General features: G+C 37.7%; 2 protein-coding genes and 1 pseudogene across 2 annotated transcripts; 2 read left to right on the top strand and 1 right to left on the bottom strand.

Annotated features, from left to right (window-relative positions):
* Positions 1-314: 314 nt before the first annotated feature.
* LOC125190879 (uncharacterized) lies at positions 315-1964 on the top strand. The gene is made up of 3 exons (XM_048088293.2): positions 315-657; positions 1238-1473; positions 1557-1964. The coding sequence occupies exons 1-3, from the start codon at positions 327-329 to the stop codon at positions 1833-1835; spliced, it is 846 nt and encodes a 281-aa protein (XP_047944250.1). The 5' UTR covers positions 315-326; the 3' UTR covers positions 1836-1964.
* Positions 1965-4902: 2938 nt separating this feature from the next.
* LOC125189437 (secreted RxLR effector protein 161 pseudogene) lies at positions 4903-5580 on the bottom strand (annotated as a pseudogene).
* A 6787-nt stretch (positions 5581-12367) lies between these two features.
* Positions 12368-13831, top strand: LOC125187767 (uncharacterized). The gene is made up of 3 exons (XM_048084398.2): positions 12368-12728; positions 13025-13254; positions 13343-13831. The coding sequence occupies exons 1-3, from the start codon at positions 12389-12391 to the stop codon at positions 13619-13621; spliced, it is 849 nt and encodes a 282-aa protein (XP_047940355.1). The 5' UTR covers positions 12368-12388; the 3' UTR covers positions 13622-13831.
* The last annotated feature ends 8327 nt before the right edge of the window (positions 13832-22158 follow it).

Genomic DNA, 22158 nt, shown 5'->3' with positions numbered 1-22158 from the left:
TAATTTTAGAATTATAAACTAGGATTTATTTAACACATTTAGGAATATAATTATTTTTATCATTCAATTTCGATTCATTAGTTAATAATACTACATCTTTCTAGCTCCATATATGAGTAAAATAATATTTGAATTCTCCTCATTGAACACGCCAAATTAATTAAGCAGGCATTGACATTTGAACATTCCAAATTAATTAAAACTATTTAAAATTTCATTTACTAGTACAAATTAATTTGACCACGACACCATAGTTATATTGTGTCTATATAAATACCACCACTCAAAACCACAGACACCACAATATCTCATCCTCGTAGGGAAACATGGCGACTGAAATCCGACAGCAATTGGAGCCTTGGTCTCACCTCACCGGCAAAACTGTCATGGTCACCGGCGCTTCCTCCGGCCTCGGCCTCGAATTCTGCCTTGACCTCGCCAAGGCTGGCTGCAGAGTCGTGGCCGCAGCCCGCAGAACCGACCGCCTCAAGTCCCTTTGCGATCAAATCAACGCAATGGACGAGGGCGGCCCTTGTCGCGCTATCGCGGTGGCTCTCGATGTCACCTCTGATGGCCCCACCATTGCAGCCAGCGTCGACAGAGCTTGGGCCGCCTTCGGTTCAATTGATGCTTTAATTAACAATGCTGGTGTTAGAGGTATTTTTTTGCAACAAAGAGAAATCAAATACTCCTATTATATATCTATATATGCAATTCGAACCTTAGACCTCGTACTACTTATCTATGTGATGTAACAGACATTACTGTAACTAATTTTTATTACTTACTACGTAGAATATTACAGTATTTAAAGACTTTGGATTCGAACTTAAGACCTCGTACATGCTATCTATATGATAATTTAATACTTTTATTTTTGTTAATTGAATACTCCCTCCGTATTCAAAGAATAGAATCATTTGAAACGACACGGATTTTAATGCACAATTGGTGAAGTAAGTGAGAAATATTAGTAAAGTAAGAGAGAGGAAAAGAAAAATGATTAAAGTAAGAGAGAAGAAGAGAAAAGGTAGTGAAAGTAGAGTTAGTAGATTGTGGGGTCCATATCCTAAAATAGAAAGATTCTAAAGTTTTTATTTTTAAGGAACTATCCAAAATGGAAATAGTTGCTATTTTTAAGAAATGGAGGGAGTAATTTTTGAAAAATGTGGGGCACTATTAAGTTATACTTTCACTTATATTTGAATTGAATGTGACAAACCTATACTATATACAGGGCAAGTGAGATCATCTATAGATCTCGCCGAGGAGGAATGGAACAGTGTGGTGAAAACAAACTTGAGTGGGTCTTGGTTGGTGTCCAAGTACGTCGGCGAACGGATGCGCCGTGGCGGCAGCACAGCCGGTGGCTCAATCATCAACATCTCATCGATTTCCGGCCTAAATCGACCGACGTTTCGCGGTGGTGTTGCCTATGGTGCATCTAAAGCTGGCCTTGACTCCGTCACCAAGGTATGTACACTAAAAAAAACATTCTCTATACGCTCATATTTTAAATGATGTTATTAATTACTATTGTACTATATTTTGGACAGAGTATGGCCATAGAATTGGGAGATTATAATATAAGGGTGAACTCAATCGCTCCAGGATTATTTAAATCTGAAATAACAGAAGATCTACTTCAGAAAAATTGGCTGAAAAATGTTGCAGAGAAATCAATTCCATTAAAGACATTTGGGACATCAGATCCAGCGCTAACAACTCTTATTCGTTACCTAATTCACGACTCCTCTAGTTATGTTTCTGGCAATGTTTTTATTGTCGATGCTGGTTACACCCTCCCAGGCTTTCCAATTTTCTCCTCTCTTTAGAGGTAGAAAATTAATTACTTCGTTTATAATTATTGGCTATTGCGTAATCACATTTTCCTTTTATATGGAAGATCAGAACTGCATTTGATTGCTTATAAAAAGTCAGTAAGGTTTGTGCAAAGCTGAGAGCACTATAATATATACTCCCTCCATCCGACATTAGGAATCCCATATTTTGGCGGCACGGATTTTAAGAAATGTTGAGAAAAGTGTGTGGAAAAAAGTTAGTAGAATAGAGGTCCCACTTGTATATATTAGTTTGAAATGAAATAAATATTGATTGCCTCTTGTATAGTTTATTAATTATAATGATAAGATGATATTCTCTAACTAATATGCATGAATCATGATATGATGAATGTTGTGTTAACATTGACTGTATATAAATTGCGAAAAATCCATGTATAGCATTAAAATCAAAAAAAGGAATCATCGCAACTTCATTATTCGATTTTTATGGTTGAAAACAAGGAATTTTATTCATAACGAATTTTTACCAATTACGTCACTCTTTATACGAGAAAAAATTCAGTGGACCCGACACACCACGTGGCATGATGATGTGGTGTATCCCACTACTTAAAAATTGACAAATGGAAGTATTAAGAATATATAGATTAAACTATATAAGGTATTTAGTTCTTGTAAATGAAATTAAATCCTAAAATTTAAAACTCTTCAAACACAATATGTTAACTTAAATTTACTATTTCTCATTTTGTATTATACATGAAAAAATAAAAAGTAAAATACATAATGAGAAACTAAATCGTAATTAATCATAATAGTATAGTAGTATGCACGAAAATAAAAAAAAAATTATAGTATTGTTTTACCATTACACAAAATAAAAAATTACTTAGTATTGTATTCATCTCAAATAATCACAATACATCAACTTAAGTTAACCTTTTTTTTTCATTTTATATTTATATATGAAAAATATTAGTACAACTAATTGTATTTACACATGAAAAAAAATAGAAAATACAAAAACATAATGATAAACTAAATTATAATAAATCGTGTTAGTACTATGCAGGAAAATAAAAATATTTATAGTATTATTTTACCATTACACAAAATAAAACAATTACTTAGTATTGTATGTTTCTCAAATAATCACAATACATTAACTTAAGTTTACTATTTTTTTCATTTTGTATTTATATATGAAAAAATTACAAATAAAAATATGATACTCCATTTGTTAATATACTAAATCATAATTAATCATATTAGTCCTATAGATATGAAATTAAAAGTATTTATATAATTTTATTTTACTATTACACAAAATAAAAAAATACTTAATATAAATTAATCTTAAAATGATGTGAATATATGATGAAAAAAATTGAAATATATTATTATGTAGAAAATGAGAGTATTATATTGTAATATGGAAAGTTTTTTAATTTAAAAATTTTATTCCATGTACAAGAACTAAATATCTTATATAGTTTAACCTATATATTCTTAATATTTCCGTTTGTCATTTTTTAACTAGTGGGATACATTACATCATCATGCCACTTGGTGTGTCGGGTCCATTAAATTTTTTCCCCTCTTTATACATGTTAGACTATCATATTCTATAATCATTATTATTAGTAGTTCTTAGTACTCCATCTAAGATATGTTTCGCGCGGATCACACCTACATATATATATTCAATATTGAACTAGGAGTAATAATTTAGGTAATATAAATAAAAAATTGTTATATTTCTATATACAATTCCTCTTTAAAATAAGCAGATAGTTGTACGGGTTTAGATCCCCTGATGTGCTCAAAGCCACAGTAGGGGGTGCTGTTACAAACAAGCTATTATTTTACGTAAAATAAATTTAATATTTTAACAATTTTTTTATGAATAAAATATGTGTGTATTAGAGCACAACATCCCCTGCTGTGGCTTTTAGTACAGCAGGGGATCCAGATCCTAGTTGTACGTGTTTGGTATGGAGATTGTAGGGATCAGATTAGTCTAGATTCACTAATTACCGAGACCTCTTTGTTCTTGTACAAGAGAGCTCAGCCAAACTCTCATCCACGCGGCTGATATTACAAGTATTAAAGAATACAGGAGGTATAGAACCCTAGCTATTACAAGATCTTTGAGTAACCAAAGATGATACCCTAACTAGCTTCACAACCTGCACACTTAACAAAAAAGTTAGTAATAACAAGAAGGATCCTCTCGGATCTAAAGGCAATTACTAATAAGCACCAAGAACAACAAATAGATCAAAGAACTTGGCTCAGAACCCGCCAGACCACACTGATCTATTCAACCAGAACAAGATCCAAAGGAGCACAGATGGATCGGTTAGAGTTCACCCTCGGACCACCAATACCTCCACCAAAAAGTCCCCTTACACCAGATCAAGTTCCTCAGAACAAATCTCAACACAGAACCTTCGAGTCTCACAAAAAATCCTAGTTCTTCTCCAATAACCAAGCAATCGAAGAGATTGCCTTACTCCAGCACTCACAAAAGATCTACCACTCAAAGAACCGTGAGAGATCACCAAAAGATGGCCGGAAACTCATCGGAGAAGTAGAGAGAGAAGAGAGAACACACTGAATCGAGTGTAGAGAGAGAGATCAGAGAATAATGAGAACGACGCATAGCCTTCTCACAATAACAAACACAGCCCTACATCCAAGGGCTGTAGAGCAAGATCCAGGTGAAGAGGGCACGTGGCAGCATCTGGTGCAAGGAGATAAGTAATTGGGCTCAACCCAATTAATCACATTCGGGCTTACTTAATATCACAACCCAAATAAAAGTCCACCCAATAAATCCAACATACTCCACCTTGGACTTTATTCTGGGAAACCAATCACATGTTATAGGCTAAGGTATTTTCATCATAGCCTACAAGGCAGATCCCTCAGCACCAAAGGACTAGGTCCACAAGCATTTTGGGAACCACCAGGTTGCCTTTAGACACCAGAGGGGCTGACACCCATTAGTCTAAAAGGACTTCATGCCTCCAGCCACCTACCACCCTTACCACAGCTGATAAGGTGGTTGAGGTCTTTCCCCGGGACATGCAACCTATCCTAGATCAAAGTGCAAGTACTTTATGTAGAAAAGAAGTTTTTCTAAGGGTAAGGGCTTAGTTCCCATGCCAGCTGGGTTTTTATCTGTATGCACTTTTTGAAGAAAAACTTCACCCTTTTCTACAATATCCCTAATGTAATGAAACCTTACATCTATATGCTTTGTCATATCATGGAAAACATGATTTTTACATAACTGAATAGCAGATTGAGAATCAGAGAACACAACATGAGAAGATTTCACTAACTTAAGTTCAGAAAGCACTCCCTTTAACCAAACAGCCTCCTTCATTGCCTCAGTGATGGCAATATACTCTGACTTAGTAGTAGACAAGACCACTATATGATGCAACTGAGATTTCCTACTTATGCAAGACCTACACACTGTAAACACATAGGAAGTAGTTGACTTCATCTTATCTCTGTCATTAGCATAATTGGAATCCACAAAACTAGTTAGTAAGAAACCATCATCACATTTAGAATAGCACAAACCATAATTAGCAGTTTGCATCAAGTATCTAAGAAGCCATTTCAGAGCTTCCCAATGAACATGACCTGGATTGGACATATATCTACTAAGACATGAAACTGCATAGGCAATATCAGGCCTAGTGCTAACCATCAAATACATCACAGATCCAATAGCATTAGCATAAGAAATTCTCTTCATAGTATCAACCTCAGACTAAGACTTGGGGCACAGATCTTTACTCAACATAAAATGAGCAGATAAAGGCACAGAAGCAGGTTTAGCATTAAACATGTTAAATTTTTTCAGAATTTTGTACACATAAGGCTCTTGATGCGACACAAGGGTAGAAGCTTTTCTATCTCTAAAGATACTTATCCCTAAGATTTTCTGAGCATCACCCAGATCCTTCATGTCAAAATTCTCACTCAAAGCAGCTTGCACACCTTTTATGGTTTTCAAACAGGGACCCATAATAAGCATGTCACCCACATATAACGTCAAGAAAACAGGCACAACATCAAGGTTCTTAACATATAAGCATGTATCAAAGGTACTTCTAACAAAGCCTAACTTCTACATACATGTATTAAACTTGATGTTCCACTGCCTAGGAGACTGTTTTAAACCATACAAGGCCTTTTTCAACAAGCATACATGATTGGGAAATTTGGGATCAACAAAGCCCTCAGGCTGTTTGAAGAGCTGGGAGAAATGTTCTTGTGTGTATGTAATAATGTTCAGACTTCTCAGATCCAGAGAGTTCGCTAAATCACGGGGTGTAGGAACTCAGAGAACCCTTGAAACCCTCGGTCATTGGGCACACAATCTTTTCCTGCTTTTCAAAACCCTCAACCCACTGTACTAAAAAGAACTAGTATAAGGAAGTAGGGATCGAATCCCACAGAGATGGAGGCATAAGTAAACATGCAAGAGAACTTGGACACTTGTTTTGGCTGCTGCCACGCATTTTATGGGGTTGAGACTTAACTACTAGACCAGGGAATTGTAAAAAAAATCTATTCTAACAGCTAGATCTAGACAAATGTAACGAAGACATGCATGACGATAAACAAGATGTAAACGAGACAACACTCCAGTGATAACATATTACTCGACCTAATGAACAACTTTTCCTAAGAAAAATGCATAGACAGAGGAAAGACAGAGCGTGGGGACCATTTCCCAAAATAGCAAGGTACGAACGAAAAGCTGCAAAATAACTAACTAAAGGCTCAACTAACAAATAGCTTCATCTTCTCTAACGATCATTGATCACAAAATGCAGAATAAACAGAGTAAACTTATAACACGGAGAAGAGCAAGCTGAATTAAACCATAACCACGATTAACTACTGAAATTAAGCAGATCTACTATCGCTAGACGAGGTAGATGAGATAACAGAAACTAAATATCAAAACCATGCAAAAACGAACAGATCCAAACACTGGACGCTTCATCCACTCCGGATCCAAGCCATCCTCAACATACCACAGCAGTTTCCATCTCCGATCACACAGATTATTCCAACGATCAACTATGATCTCCACACAATTCAGCTATAAAACTCAGATCAATCGCTAAAGGCATCCAAAGTAAACAGAGAAACAGTAATAACATGAAACGAAACCATAGCAACAACTTCCATAGCTAATCAAGTGCCGATTCAACAGAAATTTAACAAAATAAGGCCGAGCTTCGAACTGCGAAGTCTCGGAAAATTCAGAACGGAAACTTAAAACAGAAACTAAATTGTATCTTCACCTCGCGTGGAGACGGTGTTACACAGACTGATTCTCGAACCTTGAACCGTAAAACCCCAAAACCGATCCCCCAAGTGTGTGTGTAGAGTGTGAGAAAACTGAGCTAAGAGCTAAATGGATGATGATCGATCCTTCATGTATGCCGCGTGCTCTTATTTATAAGGACTGGAGCTTCTAGATTCTTCGTTGTACTTCCCATTCTTCCCTATCTAGGATGCTCCTTCGTCTGGTGAATTTCCTTCTTTCTGCTCACTTCCTCTGCCAGACTCCTTCTTCTTGGATCTGGCATTTTTTCTACGCACCTGGCTTACAAAAGCTTGTTAGACCCGGGAAATTACAGAATTTAACCCCATCACCAATGCATGAAATTAGCCTTATCACTATTTCATGTAAATAGGCTTATCAAGTTCACCATGCAAGAAGGCGGTTTTAACATCCATTTGCTTTAATTCCCAATCAAAATGAGCACATAGAGCAATCATCATTCTAATAGTAGTAAATTTAATAACAGGAGCAAAGATCTCAGTATAATCTACCCCCTCTTGTTGAGTAAAACCCTTAGCCACAAGTCTGGCCTTATACCTAATGCCCTCCACCTCATTTTTCAGTTTATAAAGCCACGTGCAATCAACCACAGATGCACCAGGAGGCAAAGGTACAAGGATCCAAGTAAGGTTAATTTTCAGAGAATGCATCTCCTCCAACATGGCTTTATGCCACTGATTCCATAATTTAGATTTAGTAGTCTGCATACACATTGACAGCCAAATTTATAAGAGCAACTAAACCAACAAATCCATCAAACTTAGAAAGTCTTTTTACATTGACCCTTCTAGTTCTATCTCTGGATAACACATAATCCTGCAAATTAGTATCATCAATAGCATTTTGAATGCCACTAGGGCTATGTATCACATTCTGGGCAGGAACAGGAGGAGCATTTCTAACAGGACTATCATGCATGTTAAGCACATTATCATCAACATTTTGGGCAAGCACATCATGAACAATATTTGGGTGTCCTTCATCAGGAGTCTCATTAGCTGTATAGACTGGATAGGTGTTCCAGAAAGACTGTTCCACCTCACTTGGAGCATCACTAGGATGCTCCACACCAGTGAGTGTCTCTGTGGACTCCACCTCATTGAGGGGTTCATTGTCCACATCTATAGGATCTGGGTTACTTGTCAACCTTAAGCAGGGGAATTCATCTTCATTGTAGACTACATCCCTACTTATTATGACCTTGAACCCAGGTTCATCCCTAAGCCAGACTCTATAACCTTTGACACCCTCAGGATAACCTAGAAAAACACCTTTCCTAGATCTAGGCTCAAGTTTATCAGACTTAGTATGCACAAAAACAGTACGGCCAAAAACCCTAAGGTGAGAAAAGTTAAGAGGTTTTGCATAAAACACATATTCAGGACACTGACCAACCAGAGTCACAGAAGGAGACATATTTACCAAATAAGTAGCAGTTAATAAAGCCTCACCCCAAAACTTTTTTGACAAACCAGACTTAGAAAGCATGCATCTCACTTTATCAAGCAAAGTCCTGTTCATTCTCTCAGCAACCCCATTTTGTTGAGGTGTATAAGGCACAATTTTATGTCTTTTGATTCCAAAACCATAACATAAGTCAACCATTTGATTATTACAAAACTCCAGGCCATTATCAGTTCTAATAGCCTTACTTTTCTTGCCAGTCTGAGTTTCAATCAAGATTTTCCAAGTTTTTAGTTTTTCAAACACATCAGACTTATGTCTCATCAAAAAACACCAAATTTTTCTTGAAAAATCATCAACCACAGACAAGAAATAAACACATCCAGAGTGAGAAGACACAGAAGCAGGCCACCAAACATCCATATGCAAATATTTTAGAATATATGTACTCACATTTGCAGGTGCAGGAGTAGAAGGAAATGAGACCCTATGCTGTTTACCCAGCACACAAGAATCACAAAAAGGCAACTCACTATGAACATCATTATTAGACAGGATGGCATGTTTTTTTCAGAATACTCGGGCCACAACATGTGACCTAGCCTATTATGCCACAACATGGTTCTATCAGATTTGACAACATTGGCAAAAGCTTTTTCACATGTAAGAGGCACAACAGTATAGACATATAAACCACATTTCTTATTAGCTTTGAACATGCACATAGATCCTTTGCAGATTCTCATACAGCCTTCACCCCACTTTCCCCCCATACCCTCATTTTCAAGAGCAGTATAAGACATCAAATTACAGCACAGATCTGGAACATTCTCACATCCTTCAAGTTGAGCACATAACCATTTTCAAACTTCAAACACACAATGCCAATCCCAAGAATTTCACACTTCTTGTCATCAGCCATTGACACATAAGTTTTAGTTACAGGTTTCAGCTCAGAAAACACTTCCTTGAAAGGACTCACATGATAAGTACATCCAGAATCACATAGCCAATCATTAGATATAAAAGGGCAAGCAGGAGAAGCATTCACAAATTGCAGATCATGCACCATGAACACAAAATCATTCACATTGTCATATGTAGCAACATTAACAAGGGTTTCAACCTGGGCATTGTTGTTGGGAAACTTATTCTTCTTAGGCTTAGTACAATCTTTCTTATAATGCCCAACATCTCCACAATTGAAACACTTCCTATAGGTTTTAGGATCCTTACTTCTAGACCTAGACCTAAATTTTTCCTAGAGTTTGAGGTGTTACCAGCACCACTACTGGGGTCATTGCTCCCTCTAGATTTAGATCTTCCTCTGATATTCAAAACCTTATTATAGGCATTCTTATCAGCAGCTCTCTCCTTAAGTTCAAGTTCTTTAGATATTAGGGAGCTAATGATGAGGTCTAGAGGAGCAGAATCCCTACCATACTTTATGACAGCCTTAACATCACTATAGGAATCAGGTATTGTAATCATAAGGGTTATGCTAGTGTATTCATCTATAGTTTTATCACCAGATCTCTTAATATCCTGAACAAGCTTCTGAAACCTATCCACATTGTCATCAATATCTTTGGCAAGATTAAGCTTAAATTTAAACAACTTTTCAAGCAAGTACATTCTTGAAGACATAGAGGTTTCAGTGTACAGAGTTTCAAGCAATTTCCACATTTCAGCAGTAGATTCCTCTTGATCAACTTTCCTAATCACAGAATCAGACAAATTTAACACAATAGTAGCCCTAGCCAACTCATTCATTTCATCCTTTTTGTCCTGAGCAGTATCCTTGGGTAACGTACCATCAACAACTTTGAAAACTTTTTTTTGAATCAAAACACATTTCATTTTGTTTCCAAATACCAAAATCATTTTTACCATTATGGGGAACCAAACCAACAGGCTGAGCCATTTTACCAAGAAATTTTGCAAGAACACAAGAAGCAAGACAGAAACACAAAGCATTACACACCTGAAAAACATAGAGACATACACAAGCAACACAAGAACAAACGCTAAGCTTTCACACAACAGATAGGACTCAAATCCTTGTCTGTGACGAGAAAAACTGACCAAGGCTATCCCAGCTCGCAATCACTCACTATTGGAGGGTGCAGGGGGTCACTTGGGCAGTACAAGATGCTTGGTGGTCAAGTAAAATGAGATCACAAGATCACAGGGAACAAGAACTAGCAAAAGCAACACAGAAAAGAAAGCACAGAGAGTCCTAAGTCTTTGCCAGAGACTGTCTACCAGAAAACAAGATCCCAAGCCTATATTTGGCATTAAGCAGAAAAGTAAAACAAGTGAGATACAACCAATTTACCAGAGTGAATCCCTTCTCGAAGGAGGATTCCACTTGCCCATCTCCTTAAGCGACTCGACATGCTAGACTAATCCCCCCGTGGCTCTGATACCACTGTAGGGATCAGATTAGTGTAGATTCACTAATTACCGAGACCTCTTTGTTCATGTACAAGAGAGCTCAGCCAAACTCTCACCCACGCGGCTGATATTACAAGTATTAAAGAATACAGGAGGTATAGAACCCTAGCTATTACAAGATCTTTGAGTAACCAAAGATGATACCCTAGCTAGCTTCACAACCTACACACTTAACAAAACAGTTAGTAATAACAAAAAAGATCCTCTCGAATCTAAAGGCAATTACTAATAAGCACCAAAAACAACAAATAGATCAAAGAACTTGGCTCAGAACCCGCCAGACCACACTGATCTATTCAACCAGAACAAGATCCAAGGGAGCACAGATGGATCGATTAGAGTTCACCCTCGGACCACCAATACCTCCACCAGAAAGTCCCCTAACACCAGATCAAGTTCCTCAGAACAAATCTCAACACAAAACCTTCGAGTCTCACAAAAAATCCTAGTTCTTCTCCAGCAACCAAGCAATCGAAGAGATTGCCTTACTCCAGCACTCACAAAAGATCTACCACTCAAAAAACCGTGAGAGATCACCAAAAGATAGCCGGAAACTCATCGGAGAAGTAGAGAGTGAAGAGAGAACACACTGAATCGAGTGTAGAGAGAGAGAGATCAGAGAATAATGAGAACGACGCATAGCCTTCTCACAATAACAAACACAACCCTACATCCAAGGGCTGTAGAGCAAGATCCAGGTGAAGAGGGCACGTGGCAGCATCTGGTGCAAGGAGATAAGTAATTGGGCTCAGCCCAATTAATCACATTCGGGCTTACTTAATATCACAGCCCAAATAAAAGTCCACCCAATAAATCCAACAGAGATGATGACGTCCATTTCTCAAATTTTTTTTTCTTTTCCGAGAATATAATCCCTTAAATTATTCAGAACGATCAAAATCGTGTATTATGACAACTTAAATTCGTTAAGCTCCACCATTTAAGGTGAATCACATCACATGGTATTATATTTTAATACTACTAGTATATTAGTCTTACGTGTTTCCTGTAGATCCGATCGAAAAGCTCAGTTTCTATTTTTACTCTGCAAACTCTTGAATTCGTTCCCAAATATAATAAATTCGATGTGAAAAATTAAAAAAGGTAAAAATAATTTTATTGTGCTGAAACACTTGGATTTTCACTCAATTTTGTTTTTTCATATAAACAAAAATCCTGCCTTTAATTAAAAGTTTCTGTTAATTTTATTTTTAATTCAAGAAATTAAATTCAGTAAAAGTTGATTATTTGGCGCATTTACCTCTATTAAGATGATTTTTCTTCACCAAATTAGTATATAAGGCGAGGTTGTATATTCATTGTTCACCACCACTTTGCCATGGAGAGGCGAAGCCAAGTGGAAAGGGAATTGGAGCCATGGCTTCGGCTGGAAAACAAGGTTGTAATGGTGACCGGCGCATCGTCCGGCTTGGGCCGAGAGTTCTGCTTGGACTTGGCTAAAGCCGGCTGCAGAGTCATAGCCGCGGCTAGGAGAATGGACCGGCTGCAGTCTCTGTGCCACGAGATCAACAGTGCCTCACCCGAAGCCAACCAGCCGAGAGCCGTGGCCGTGGAGCTCGACATCAGCGCGACCGGCTCTGCCGTTGAAGCTTCTGTGCAGAAGGCTTGGGATGCCTTTGGAAGAATTGATGCTTTGATCAATAATGCCGGCATTAGAGGTGAGTACTGTCACAAAAAATTAGAGGTTCAAATAAAATAAAACCAATTTGAGGCTTTATTATCACGAAGATCTAGCGGTTGATGCAACTTCCTTGTTGAATGAGTGCAACACTAGAGTTCGAATCTACTAGGTGGAAATTTCACTTTAATTTTCAAAATGTAAATACAATAACTTACTTTGGACAATAGTGTATAGTAATATTATGCTTCGCAAATTATAACTGTTGAGGAGTTTATTTTGCCAACACTATTTTTAGTATTAATCACACTATAATGTTATGTTAAAATGAACTAGGGAATGTGAAATCGTCATTGGATATCTCGGAGGAGGAATTCAACAATGTGGTGAAAACGAACTTGATCGGATCGTGGCTGGTATCCAAATATGTTGGCGCACGGATGCGTGCAGCCGGCTGCAGCGGCACGATCATCAACATCTCCTCCGGGTCCGGATTGGGTCGAGCGGAACAAGTCGGGAGTGTTGCCTATACTTCATCAAAAGCTGGCCTTAACCACATGATTAGGGTATATTAATTCTTTATTTAAATTAAAATTTCAATAATAGTAGTACTGTAATTAATCATAATTGAGTTGAATTTGGATGTATACATAGGTGATGGCTCTAGAAATGGGAGCTTACAATGTTAGGGTGAATGTTGTTGCTCCAGGAATGTTCGAATCAGAGATAACTGAGGGGCTTTTTCGGAAGAATTTGCTGAAAAAAGTGGTGAAAAAGGTGATTCCATTGAGAGATCTTGGAAAGACAAATCCAGCAGTTACATCTCTGATTCGATATTTGGTTCATGATTCTTCCAAATACGTCTCTGGAAATGTCTTCATTGTTGATTCTGGTGGCACTCTCCCTAGTTTTCCTCTTTATTCTTCCCTCTGACTTTCAAACTTGTCAATTTGGATTGGATCCCTAATACTTTCCCTATTCCATTCCATACTCCACTCCTCACAAACATAAATATGATGATAGGCCCCTCACTTATGTTTATGAGGGGTGGAATAGGGGATGAAGTATGGAAAGTATTAGGTGATTCCAACTGGGATTCGAGGTGTCTTCGTCACAAAAATAAATAAAATGGTTTTAGACTCATATTACATTATTATTATTATATGCTAGATACTTACAACTCTTTCTTATACCATTTGGTTATCAAGGATTAAAGAGGTATAGTTCTTGAGGATATTAACGTGAATAGTACTTTTAGTCACTTCTTTTATTTTTGTAAATATTATCCATGTTGTCAATTTTATAATTAGGTGTCCTTTAATTGTCATGACTAATTATCATATGATAATCAATTTTAGAATTAAGTTGTGAGATTATTTTAGTTGGGAGGAGTATTTCTACTACAAGGTAGAAGTAATACAAAAAATTAGCCACTCATGGCTTGATCAAATTATTCTAAATAAAAACATTAAATTGGACTAATCTTCTAATGGATGAGATATAGACCATTTTCAGTCCTTTCTTGTGTAGGTACCAACAATTTTGCATTCATCACTAGCTTTATGTGGAGAGATGGATTTTACAAGATGATCTAAAATTTGAGCCAAAAGAGTTATTTATTAGTGTAGAGAGAACTGGGATATGATAGGATTTGAATTATGCGAAATCTATACGTAGTGGGGAAGAGATTGAGCTCAAAAGGGACAAAATTTCCTAAAATTTTCGCTAGGAGTCACAAGGCATATACATAGTGGGGGGAGGAGATTGAGCAAAAGGTTTTACACATTTTGTTTGAGGTTTTTCAATGGAGTAGATTCTCAAAAGTCAAAACTACCATGAGTTACGCATTGCAAGTTTCATTGACGAAATTTTTCACTGATTGTTGGCTTAATAAAGTTAAGATCAATCTATGTGTAGAGAATTTATAGCAAATTGTAGACAATGTAGATCAATTCAAATGGTATAATTCAAAAAATATAAATCAATTATAATTATAAATCAATTCAAATGGTACAATTCAAAAAAATATAAATCAATTCAAATTTAATAATCCGCCGGTTGCACTATAATTGAATCAATCTTTTTACACTAAATAATGCTATATAATACTACTAATAAAACTTAATTTAATTAATAATACGTAATTATATATGTACTTACTCAATAAATATAAATGCCAGTCAGCTGCGCATCGTGCAGGGGCTGATCTAGTTGAGCTTAAAAGGAACAAAATTCCCCAAAATTTTCGCTAGGAGTCACTAGACAAAGCCAGCGGACCACTAGGTTGGTTAGACCAACTCAACATTGGGAAACTTCTACTCTCACTGGTCAGTGGCCTATCTGTCACGTGCAGTGGCAAACATAAAAATATCATAGTAATTTTCTTTACATGATCGATATGTCGTATTTCTAGTAGTGATTCTGATTGAGACGTGCAAGATATCCACGCAAAGTTCTTTTAAGAATAAAGACATTGGTAGTCTTAAAAAGAGTGTTCGAAATTCATAATTTTAGATCAATTTTCTATTTTACCTTTCAAACTACTTTCATTGCCGATTTTACCTTAAAATTACCACCTCTAAGAGCAGCAACATAACAAGTCTATAAAATACTTTAAAATGTATAATATTAAGGGGATTGACTTCAACACCCGTAGAAAACAATGATAAGAAGTTTGCATGAACACAAGTAAGTTGAATAAGCCCTTCTAAAATAAATATCCAATCACTTATGAACCATGATACAAGTAGGTTGAATAAGCCCTTCTTGAATAAATATCCAAGAACTCATGAACCTTCGGATACTTTTTTATTCAATATTGTTCAATTACTTTTTTCTAACCTACAAAATGCAACGTTGAAACTTCTTTCATCAATAGTAATATTCTCCCAACACAGATAATTAGTTATTACCTCATGAATAGTAGGAGATGAGAAAATTGAGATGTACAATAAATTTTTATTTGTATGATAATCATATAAAATAAATGATATTTTGAACTATTTGCATGAGACTTAAACTCCTCGTTTTAAATGATAATCATATAAAATAAATGATATTTTGAGCTATTTGCATGAGGCTTAAACTCCTCTTTTGCATGTGAGGTCCCGAAGCAAACACTAAGGCCATCCGCATCGCGTCTCGATGCTGTCTCTATCTCATCTCGGAGAGACGAGACAGCATCGAGACGGCGATGCAACACTCCATCTCGTCCCGGTCTCGTCGCGCGTCTCGCGCGTAAGAAGACGCCGGCGAGCCAGCATCACGTGGCGAGCGCTGGCGCTAGGCGTGACGCCTATGACATACTAGGATTTTACATGGTCTTAGAGGGTGGTTTTGAATGAATTTGATCATATTTTGTCTATTAATGGGCGTGTCTATATCTACTTCTCTATTATGTTGGTATGTTGACCATTTTGTTAAGAATGTGTAGAAAAAGGTACAAAATATGTGGATGCGCAATATCCTTGGTTTGAGACAATTTTTAATGAAGATTTTGAAGTCCAATAAGCCCGTACCCGTAATGCATATCAATCTCTTCGTCCTTGAAAGATCTTCGTGTAGGTATCTCGCACGCCTCAATCGAAGTTCGGTAGAAGAAGTTATAGCCATTACAAGAACAATGAGCTGTCCAGAAACTTTCACGCGGCCGGGTGAATTATTACACTGTAAATTCACCCGGCCGGGTATGTTAATTCTGCGATGAAAGAGTCAGAAAGGGGTTGAAAATCTTCACGCGGTCGGGCGCACTGCTTTGGCGAATTATTTTGAAGAAAACACGATTTTTGAGAGAAGAAAAAGAGGAAAAAAGCTAGGATTAAGCATCATTGACTTACCGCCTCCAACACTCACACACACCCCCAAGAACACCTTTGAGAGAGGAAATTGAAGATTGAAGACTTCCAATCGGGAGATTGAAGTTGCCATTCCATAGATTCATTCTCACAAGAGTATCTTAATCTTTTCTCTATGTATTTCATAGAATATTTTGTTTCGAACATGGTTTTTATGAAGAACATGAGTAGCTAAACCTTTTTTTGTAGAATTCTTGGTGATGATGCATTAATTTCATAGTTTTTATCCAATTAATTTTGTTCTTACCTTGCTCTTGTAGTTATTTGATTATTCTTGGGTTTATTTCTTTCAATTGCTTGATCACCATTTGATTGTGTAGGATTAATTAGATTAATCGGGAGATGAAATAATTAATCTGGAAATAAGAATAATTCACACCTTAATGCAATAAAACTCGGGAGAGTTGAGGTTTTGAGTGCGGTCTTTGACCTAATTGAGCTTTTGGGAGTTAGGGGTTTTAGGATTAGAAGAGGACTTCAATCCTAGCACCTAATCAGCAGGTTTCTCACCTCAGGAGGGGGTTTAATCTATAATTGTGGTCGACTTAGTAATTCTAGAGTCACTAAAAGGTAAGACAATTTGATTGGATAAGAGCTTGGAATTGTGCATCGGATCCTTGAGTTCTACAATTTTCTCCATATTATCTTTGTAAGGTTTGGACGTAGACTCCTTGACCTGCCACTTGTATCGCCCGCTTCCTGACCCAGATGAACTAGCCCAACTTCCAGAATGGAAGCCCGTGTTCATAAACTGTCAAGAAAAACAAAATAACAGAAATTAAACTATTTACACCAAATCCTCAAACGCAATAGCAATTAACGCCATCCATCCCCGGCAACGACGCCATTTGAAGCTGCTTTTACTACTTGCTTTTGTTTAGACCGGGTGCACAGAAAGGAATAACAAGTTTCCTAGGTCCAGCGAATCCACTAGATCACAGGGTCTAGGAACTCACGGATCATTGGAAGATCTCGGTCGTCGGACACACAGAATACCGCTTCAAAAACCCTCAACCACGTATACTAAAATTAGCACAGGGAAGTAGGGATCGATCCCACATAGATGAATGCGCAATTAAACATGCTCAAGGATTCGGGACTATTTTTGGGTTGGCTGCTGCCACGCATTTTTGGGTTGAGGAAATTAAACTAAACTTGGAGTGAAATCTGCTACGCTAACAGCTAGATCTAGGCAGAACAGAAATCATGCATATAACTGGAAAACGAGACAAACACTAGATCTAAGAAACTATTTTCTAAATTACCTAGACCTGGGAAATGAACTGACGGTGGGGACCATTTGCTGAAAAGGTAAAGTACGGATGAAAAGCTGGAAAACAACTAACTAAAGTACTAACTAACAGCGACATCATCTTCTCCAACAATTTGCATAAAAATTTTAGTAGAAACAGAGATGGAACGTGGATCGAAAACGAAGCAGACTAAAATTTAAAGCAATTAAACGAAGAACAATTAAAACTACGGCAGATCCACGGCTACTAGACGAAGTGAAATGAAAAGATAGCAAAAGTTCAAAATCCATGCACAACTTGATTCCCCTGTTCAGATCCAACCTCGGATGCTAAATCCACTCCGAATCCAAGCATCCGAAACAAACTCCGACCAAAGGTATATCCATAGCTACAGATTCGCCAAACAACCACCGATCAACAACAACAACACAGATCCACAACCTGTTTCCCAGATGAAGCACAGAATTATCCAAAATAGAGAGTAACATTCAACTGCCGAAATAAAACCTCAAACAAAGAACTCAGAATCAACATAAATCAACACAAAATAAACACCATCATGACATAAACCAAATGCATAGATAACGGTAATAGCAAACAACCAATCGACTTCCAAAACGTTGAAGTTCGACGGAATAAAAGTGCAAAACTGAATGTAAACTGATTGTTTCTTCGCCCTCCGTGAGGACGTTGTTACCACTAACTTTCGCCGAAGATAAACCCCTAGAAACCCTTAACTACCCCGGAATTCCCATTTTTCCCAAGTGTGTGTGTGAGTGTGTGAACTGAGAGCAAAATCATCTACATGGCGTGTGCTGCATGCTCTTCTATATATAAGCGTAGAAGTGGGTCCAGCGAGGTATGAATAGTCTTTGTTGCCCTCAGCTATTGACTTCCTTTGTCTAGCCATTTTTTTCTCTTCAACTCTGCTCATTTTCCTTCACTTCCCTTCGCTAGTCCCTTGCCTCCAGCTATTCCTGGATCTAGCGATTCCTTCACACACCTGGCTTAAAAACTGCGTTAGACCCAGTAAAATAAAGTGTTTTTCACCACATAACCGATGCATGAAATTAGTCTTATCAATACTCAAAACACTTTCGAGTATACAAAAAAAATGTGCTAACGTCTAATTCTTCCACTTATACTGAAAGCGGATTGAGGTCTTGTATTAGTCGAACTCCCATTCCTTCAACATGGCTCTCAAATGGCTTGACCGCTAATGCCTTCGTGAAAGGATCTGCCAGGTTGTTTTCTTACTCAATCTTGACCACTTGTATATCTCCTCTCTGCACTATATCTCGAATGATATGATACTTCCTCTCTATGTGCTTGCTCGCATTATGAGCCCGTGGTTCCCTCGAATTTGCCACAGCACCAGAATTGTCACAATAAATGGTGATGCTCTTGGGCATATTCGTAACCACACCTAAGTCCAGAAGGAAGTTCTTAAGCCATATAGCCTCCGAAGCGGCCACGTATTCGGCTTCCATGGTAGAGTCTGCAATGCATTTCTGCTTTACACTCTTCCAAATTACAGCTCCACCTCCTAAGGTAAACACATATCCGGAAGTTGATTTTCTCGAATCTACATCAGCTTGAAAGTCTGAATCTGTATATCCTAAAGGACAGAGCTTGGCTGCTTTGTAAACTAGAACATAGTCCTTAGTCCGATTAAGGTACTTGAGTATGTTCTTTACGGCAGTCCAATGTCCTTGGCTGGGATTAGATTGATATCTTGCTACCATGCCAACAACAAAGCAAATATCGAGTATAGTACAAAGCATAGCATACATGAGACTACCAACAGCCGAGGCATATGGTATCCTTCTCATCTCTGCTATCTCAGATGATGTCTTAGGACACATCTCTTGAGATAAATGGATGTCATGTCTAAAAGGTAAGAAACCTTTCTTGGCATCCTGCATGCTAAAGCGTCTAAGTACCGTATCGATTTAAGATTCTTGGGATAAGCACAGCGTTCTCTTTGCACGGTTCCGAAGAACCTTGATACCGAGAATGTGTCTCGCATCACCCATATCTTTCATCTCGAACTGGCTGGACAACCATGTTCGCATTGATGACAACATCTTTTTATTGTTTCCAATTAGAAGAATGTCATCTACATATAAAACTAAGAACACAACATTTCCCTTTTCAACCTTCTTATACACGCAGCTTTCATTGGGGCATTTTTCGAATCCAAACTTTTGAACAGTTTGATCAAAACACTGGTTCCATCTGCCATACTTCCCAATCCATGTAAGCTGCTATAGACAAAAGAATATGGGTCGATTTGAGCATGGCCACTAGGGAGAATGTCTCATCGTAGTCGATGCATTCCCTTTGGGTATACCCCTTAGCCACTAGTCTTGCCTTAAAGACTTTAACTCGTCAATCGGGTCCACGTTTACGTTTGTATATCCACTTGCTCCCAATGGCAGTACAGCCTTCGGGTAGGATAGACAAATCATAGACGTCTTTGTCTACCATTGATTGTAGTTCCGAATCCATTGCTTTCACCCATTCGCAATGATCGACATCTGCCTGCGCCTCTGCAAGATTCCAGGGATCAAGTACATTGTTGTCCGAGGAGTGATCCATGCACTCTCCCAAACCAATGTATCTTTCGGGCTCATGAGAGACCCTCCCACTGTGACGCGGCACTACAGCATCTGGAGTATTAGTTGAAGTTTCTGGAATTGTTGTTACACTAGGTAATTGTTCTTGGTTAATGGAAGTTGTGACTGGAGTTAGCTCTTCAAGAGCTATCTCACTGCTGGACTTATGATTCATTACAAAGTCTTCCTCTAAGAATGTGGCATGAGTGCTCACAATTACTTTATGATCTCGGAGACTATAGAATTCATAAGCTTTCGATCCTCTAGGGTAACCTATAAATACACATACATCCGTCCTAGATTCCAGCTTAGTTGGATCATTTTCCAATACATGGGCCGGACATCCCCACACTCTGAGATGTTCCAGATTGGGCTTTCGCCCAGTCCACAACTCATATGGGGTAGTAGGAACTGATTTAGAAGGTAAGTTGTCTAAGAGATAGCTTGCTGATAGCAAAGTATGCCCCCAAAACGAAGTAGGTAACCGTGCATAGCTCATCATCGAGCGGGCCATGTTTAATAAGGTCTTATTCCTTCTTTCAGCTATGCCATTCTGTTGGGGTGTGCCCGGCGCAGTCAGTTGGGATTGAATTCCCGCCACTGATAAGTAGTCCAAAAACTCGGCACTTAGGTACTCGTCTTCGCGATCAGATCGCAAGCATTTGATACTCTTACCATGACGCGTCCCTACTGTTGGTGCACGCAGCGGAAGAGCATGTAAATAAATCACATAATAATCAGATCTATTTAGCAGATTATTTAGACAAAATCTATTCGCGTAATTATCACATGTATCATGCTCATAACTTGAATTAATCATGCTTTAAGAATATTGAAAACCTAAAACATGCTTTTCTACGGAGTAGAATAATACCTAATTAATTCTCCAAAGAATTGAAGATGGCTAGCGACTTCTCCACGTGTAGCTTTAAGTACTAGACCACAAATCTTCTCTCTGGTTCCCGAACTGTACTCTAATATCAGTGTGGGCTGATCTTACTAGAATACTAGGACTTAAATAAAGAAGACAGAAGAAATCCTTTTTGGAATAGGACTCAAATTCGAAATCTCCTACAGCTGGGAGAGATCGAAATTTTCGAAAATTGCAATATGAGATATTGTGTTTTTTTTTTTTTTTTTCTGTCTCCTTTATTCTCCTATTTATATTAAGTTCCTTTTGGGCCCAGACAGGGATCTATGGAAGGCTTTGGATATGGGCTCATCCAATTTACTTTTTACTAATTAAATTGAACCCACAATTTAATATAAGTTATAATTGGAATATTACGAGCAGCCACTACAGAAGTAATATTGAACTCTCCCCATCCAAATCCGAAATTATAAGTAATCCGGGTTTCCGTTTATCTTTCATTTCCCGTGCTTAAGATTAATATGTCCATTAATTAATTAATGTCTGCTATTGACTTAATTAATTAACTTCTTATTAATTCCAAGAGTGGACTTAGCATGAAACACTCATTTATTATTCATAGAGTAATCATACTCCAACTAGCTAGGTTCCGAATAATAAAACTTAGTTTCGCGCTCCTCTTGAGGACATTATCAAACGAGACTCACCTCGTGCACGATTCAATATAATAGCAATCCTAGCACCGCTAGATATCGATCACCACTGCCCAATATATCAGGATAATTGGGCTACGAAAAACCCGCACCATTTGATAAGTCAAAGCAATGCATAATCAATACCGTATGCTCAATGCTAACCTACATTGATTAAGAAA

This window comes from Salvia hispanica, chromosome 5 (genome assembly GCF_029641045.1).
Source record: "Salvia hispanica isolate PSC_SH4W2 chromosome 5, Shi_PSC_v1, whole genome shotgun sequence".
Taxonomy (NCBI): Eukaryota; Viridiplantae; Streptophyta; class Magnoliopsida; order Lamiales; family Lamiaceae; genus Salvia; species Salvia hispanica.
The sequence above is the reverse complement of the archived record's forward strand: the minus strand, read 5'-3'. Positions and strand labels throughout refer to the sequence as shown.

What these genes read in the sequence shown, in the direction of transcription:
- LOC125190879 (XM_048088293.2), top strand. Translation starts at nt 327, where the DNA reads ATGGCGACTGAAATCCGACAGCAATTGGAGCCTTGGTCTCACCTCACC. An exon ending in TAACAATGCTGGTGTTAGAG is followed by an intron (nt 658 to 1,237) that starts GTATTTTTTTGC and finishes TACTATATACAG; the next exon opens with GGCAAGTGAGATCATCTATA. An exon ending in GCCTTGACTCCGTCACCAAG is followed by an intron (nt 1,474 to 1,556) that starts GTATGTACACTA and finishes TATTTTGGACAG; the next exon opens with AGTATGGCCATAGAATTGGG.
- LOC125187767 (XM_048084398.2), top strand. Translation starts at nt 12,389, where the DNA reads ATGGAGAGGCGAAGCCAAGTGGAAAGGGAATTGGAGCCATGGCTTCGG. An exon ending in CAATAATGCCGGCATTAGAG is followed by an intron (nt 12,729 to 13,024) that starts GTGAGTACTGTC and finishes AAAATGAACTAG; the next exon opens with GGAATGTGAAATCGTCATTG. An exon ending in GCCTTAACCACATGATTAGG is followed by an intron (nt 13,255 to 13,342) that starts GTATATTAATTC and finishes ATGTATACATAG; the next exon opens with GTGATGGCTCTAGAAATGGG.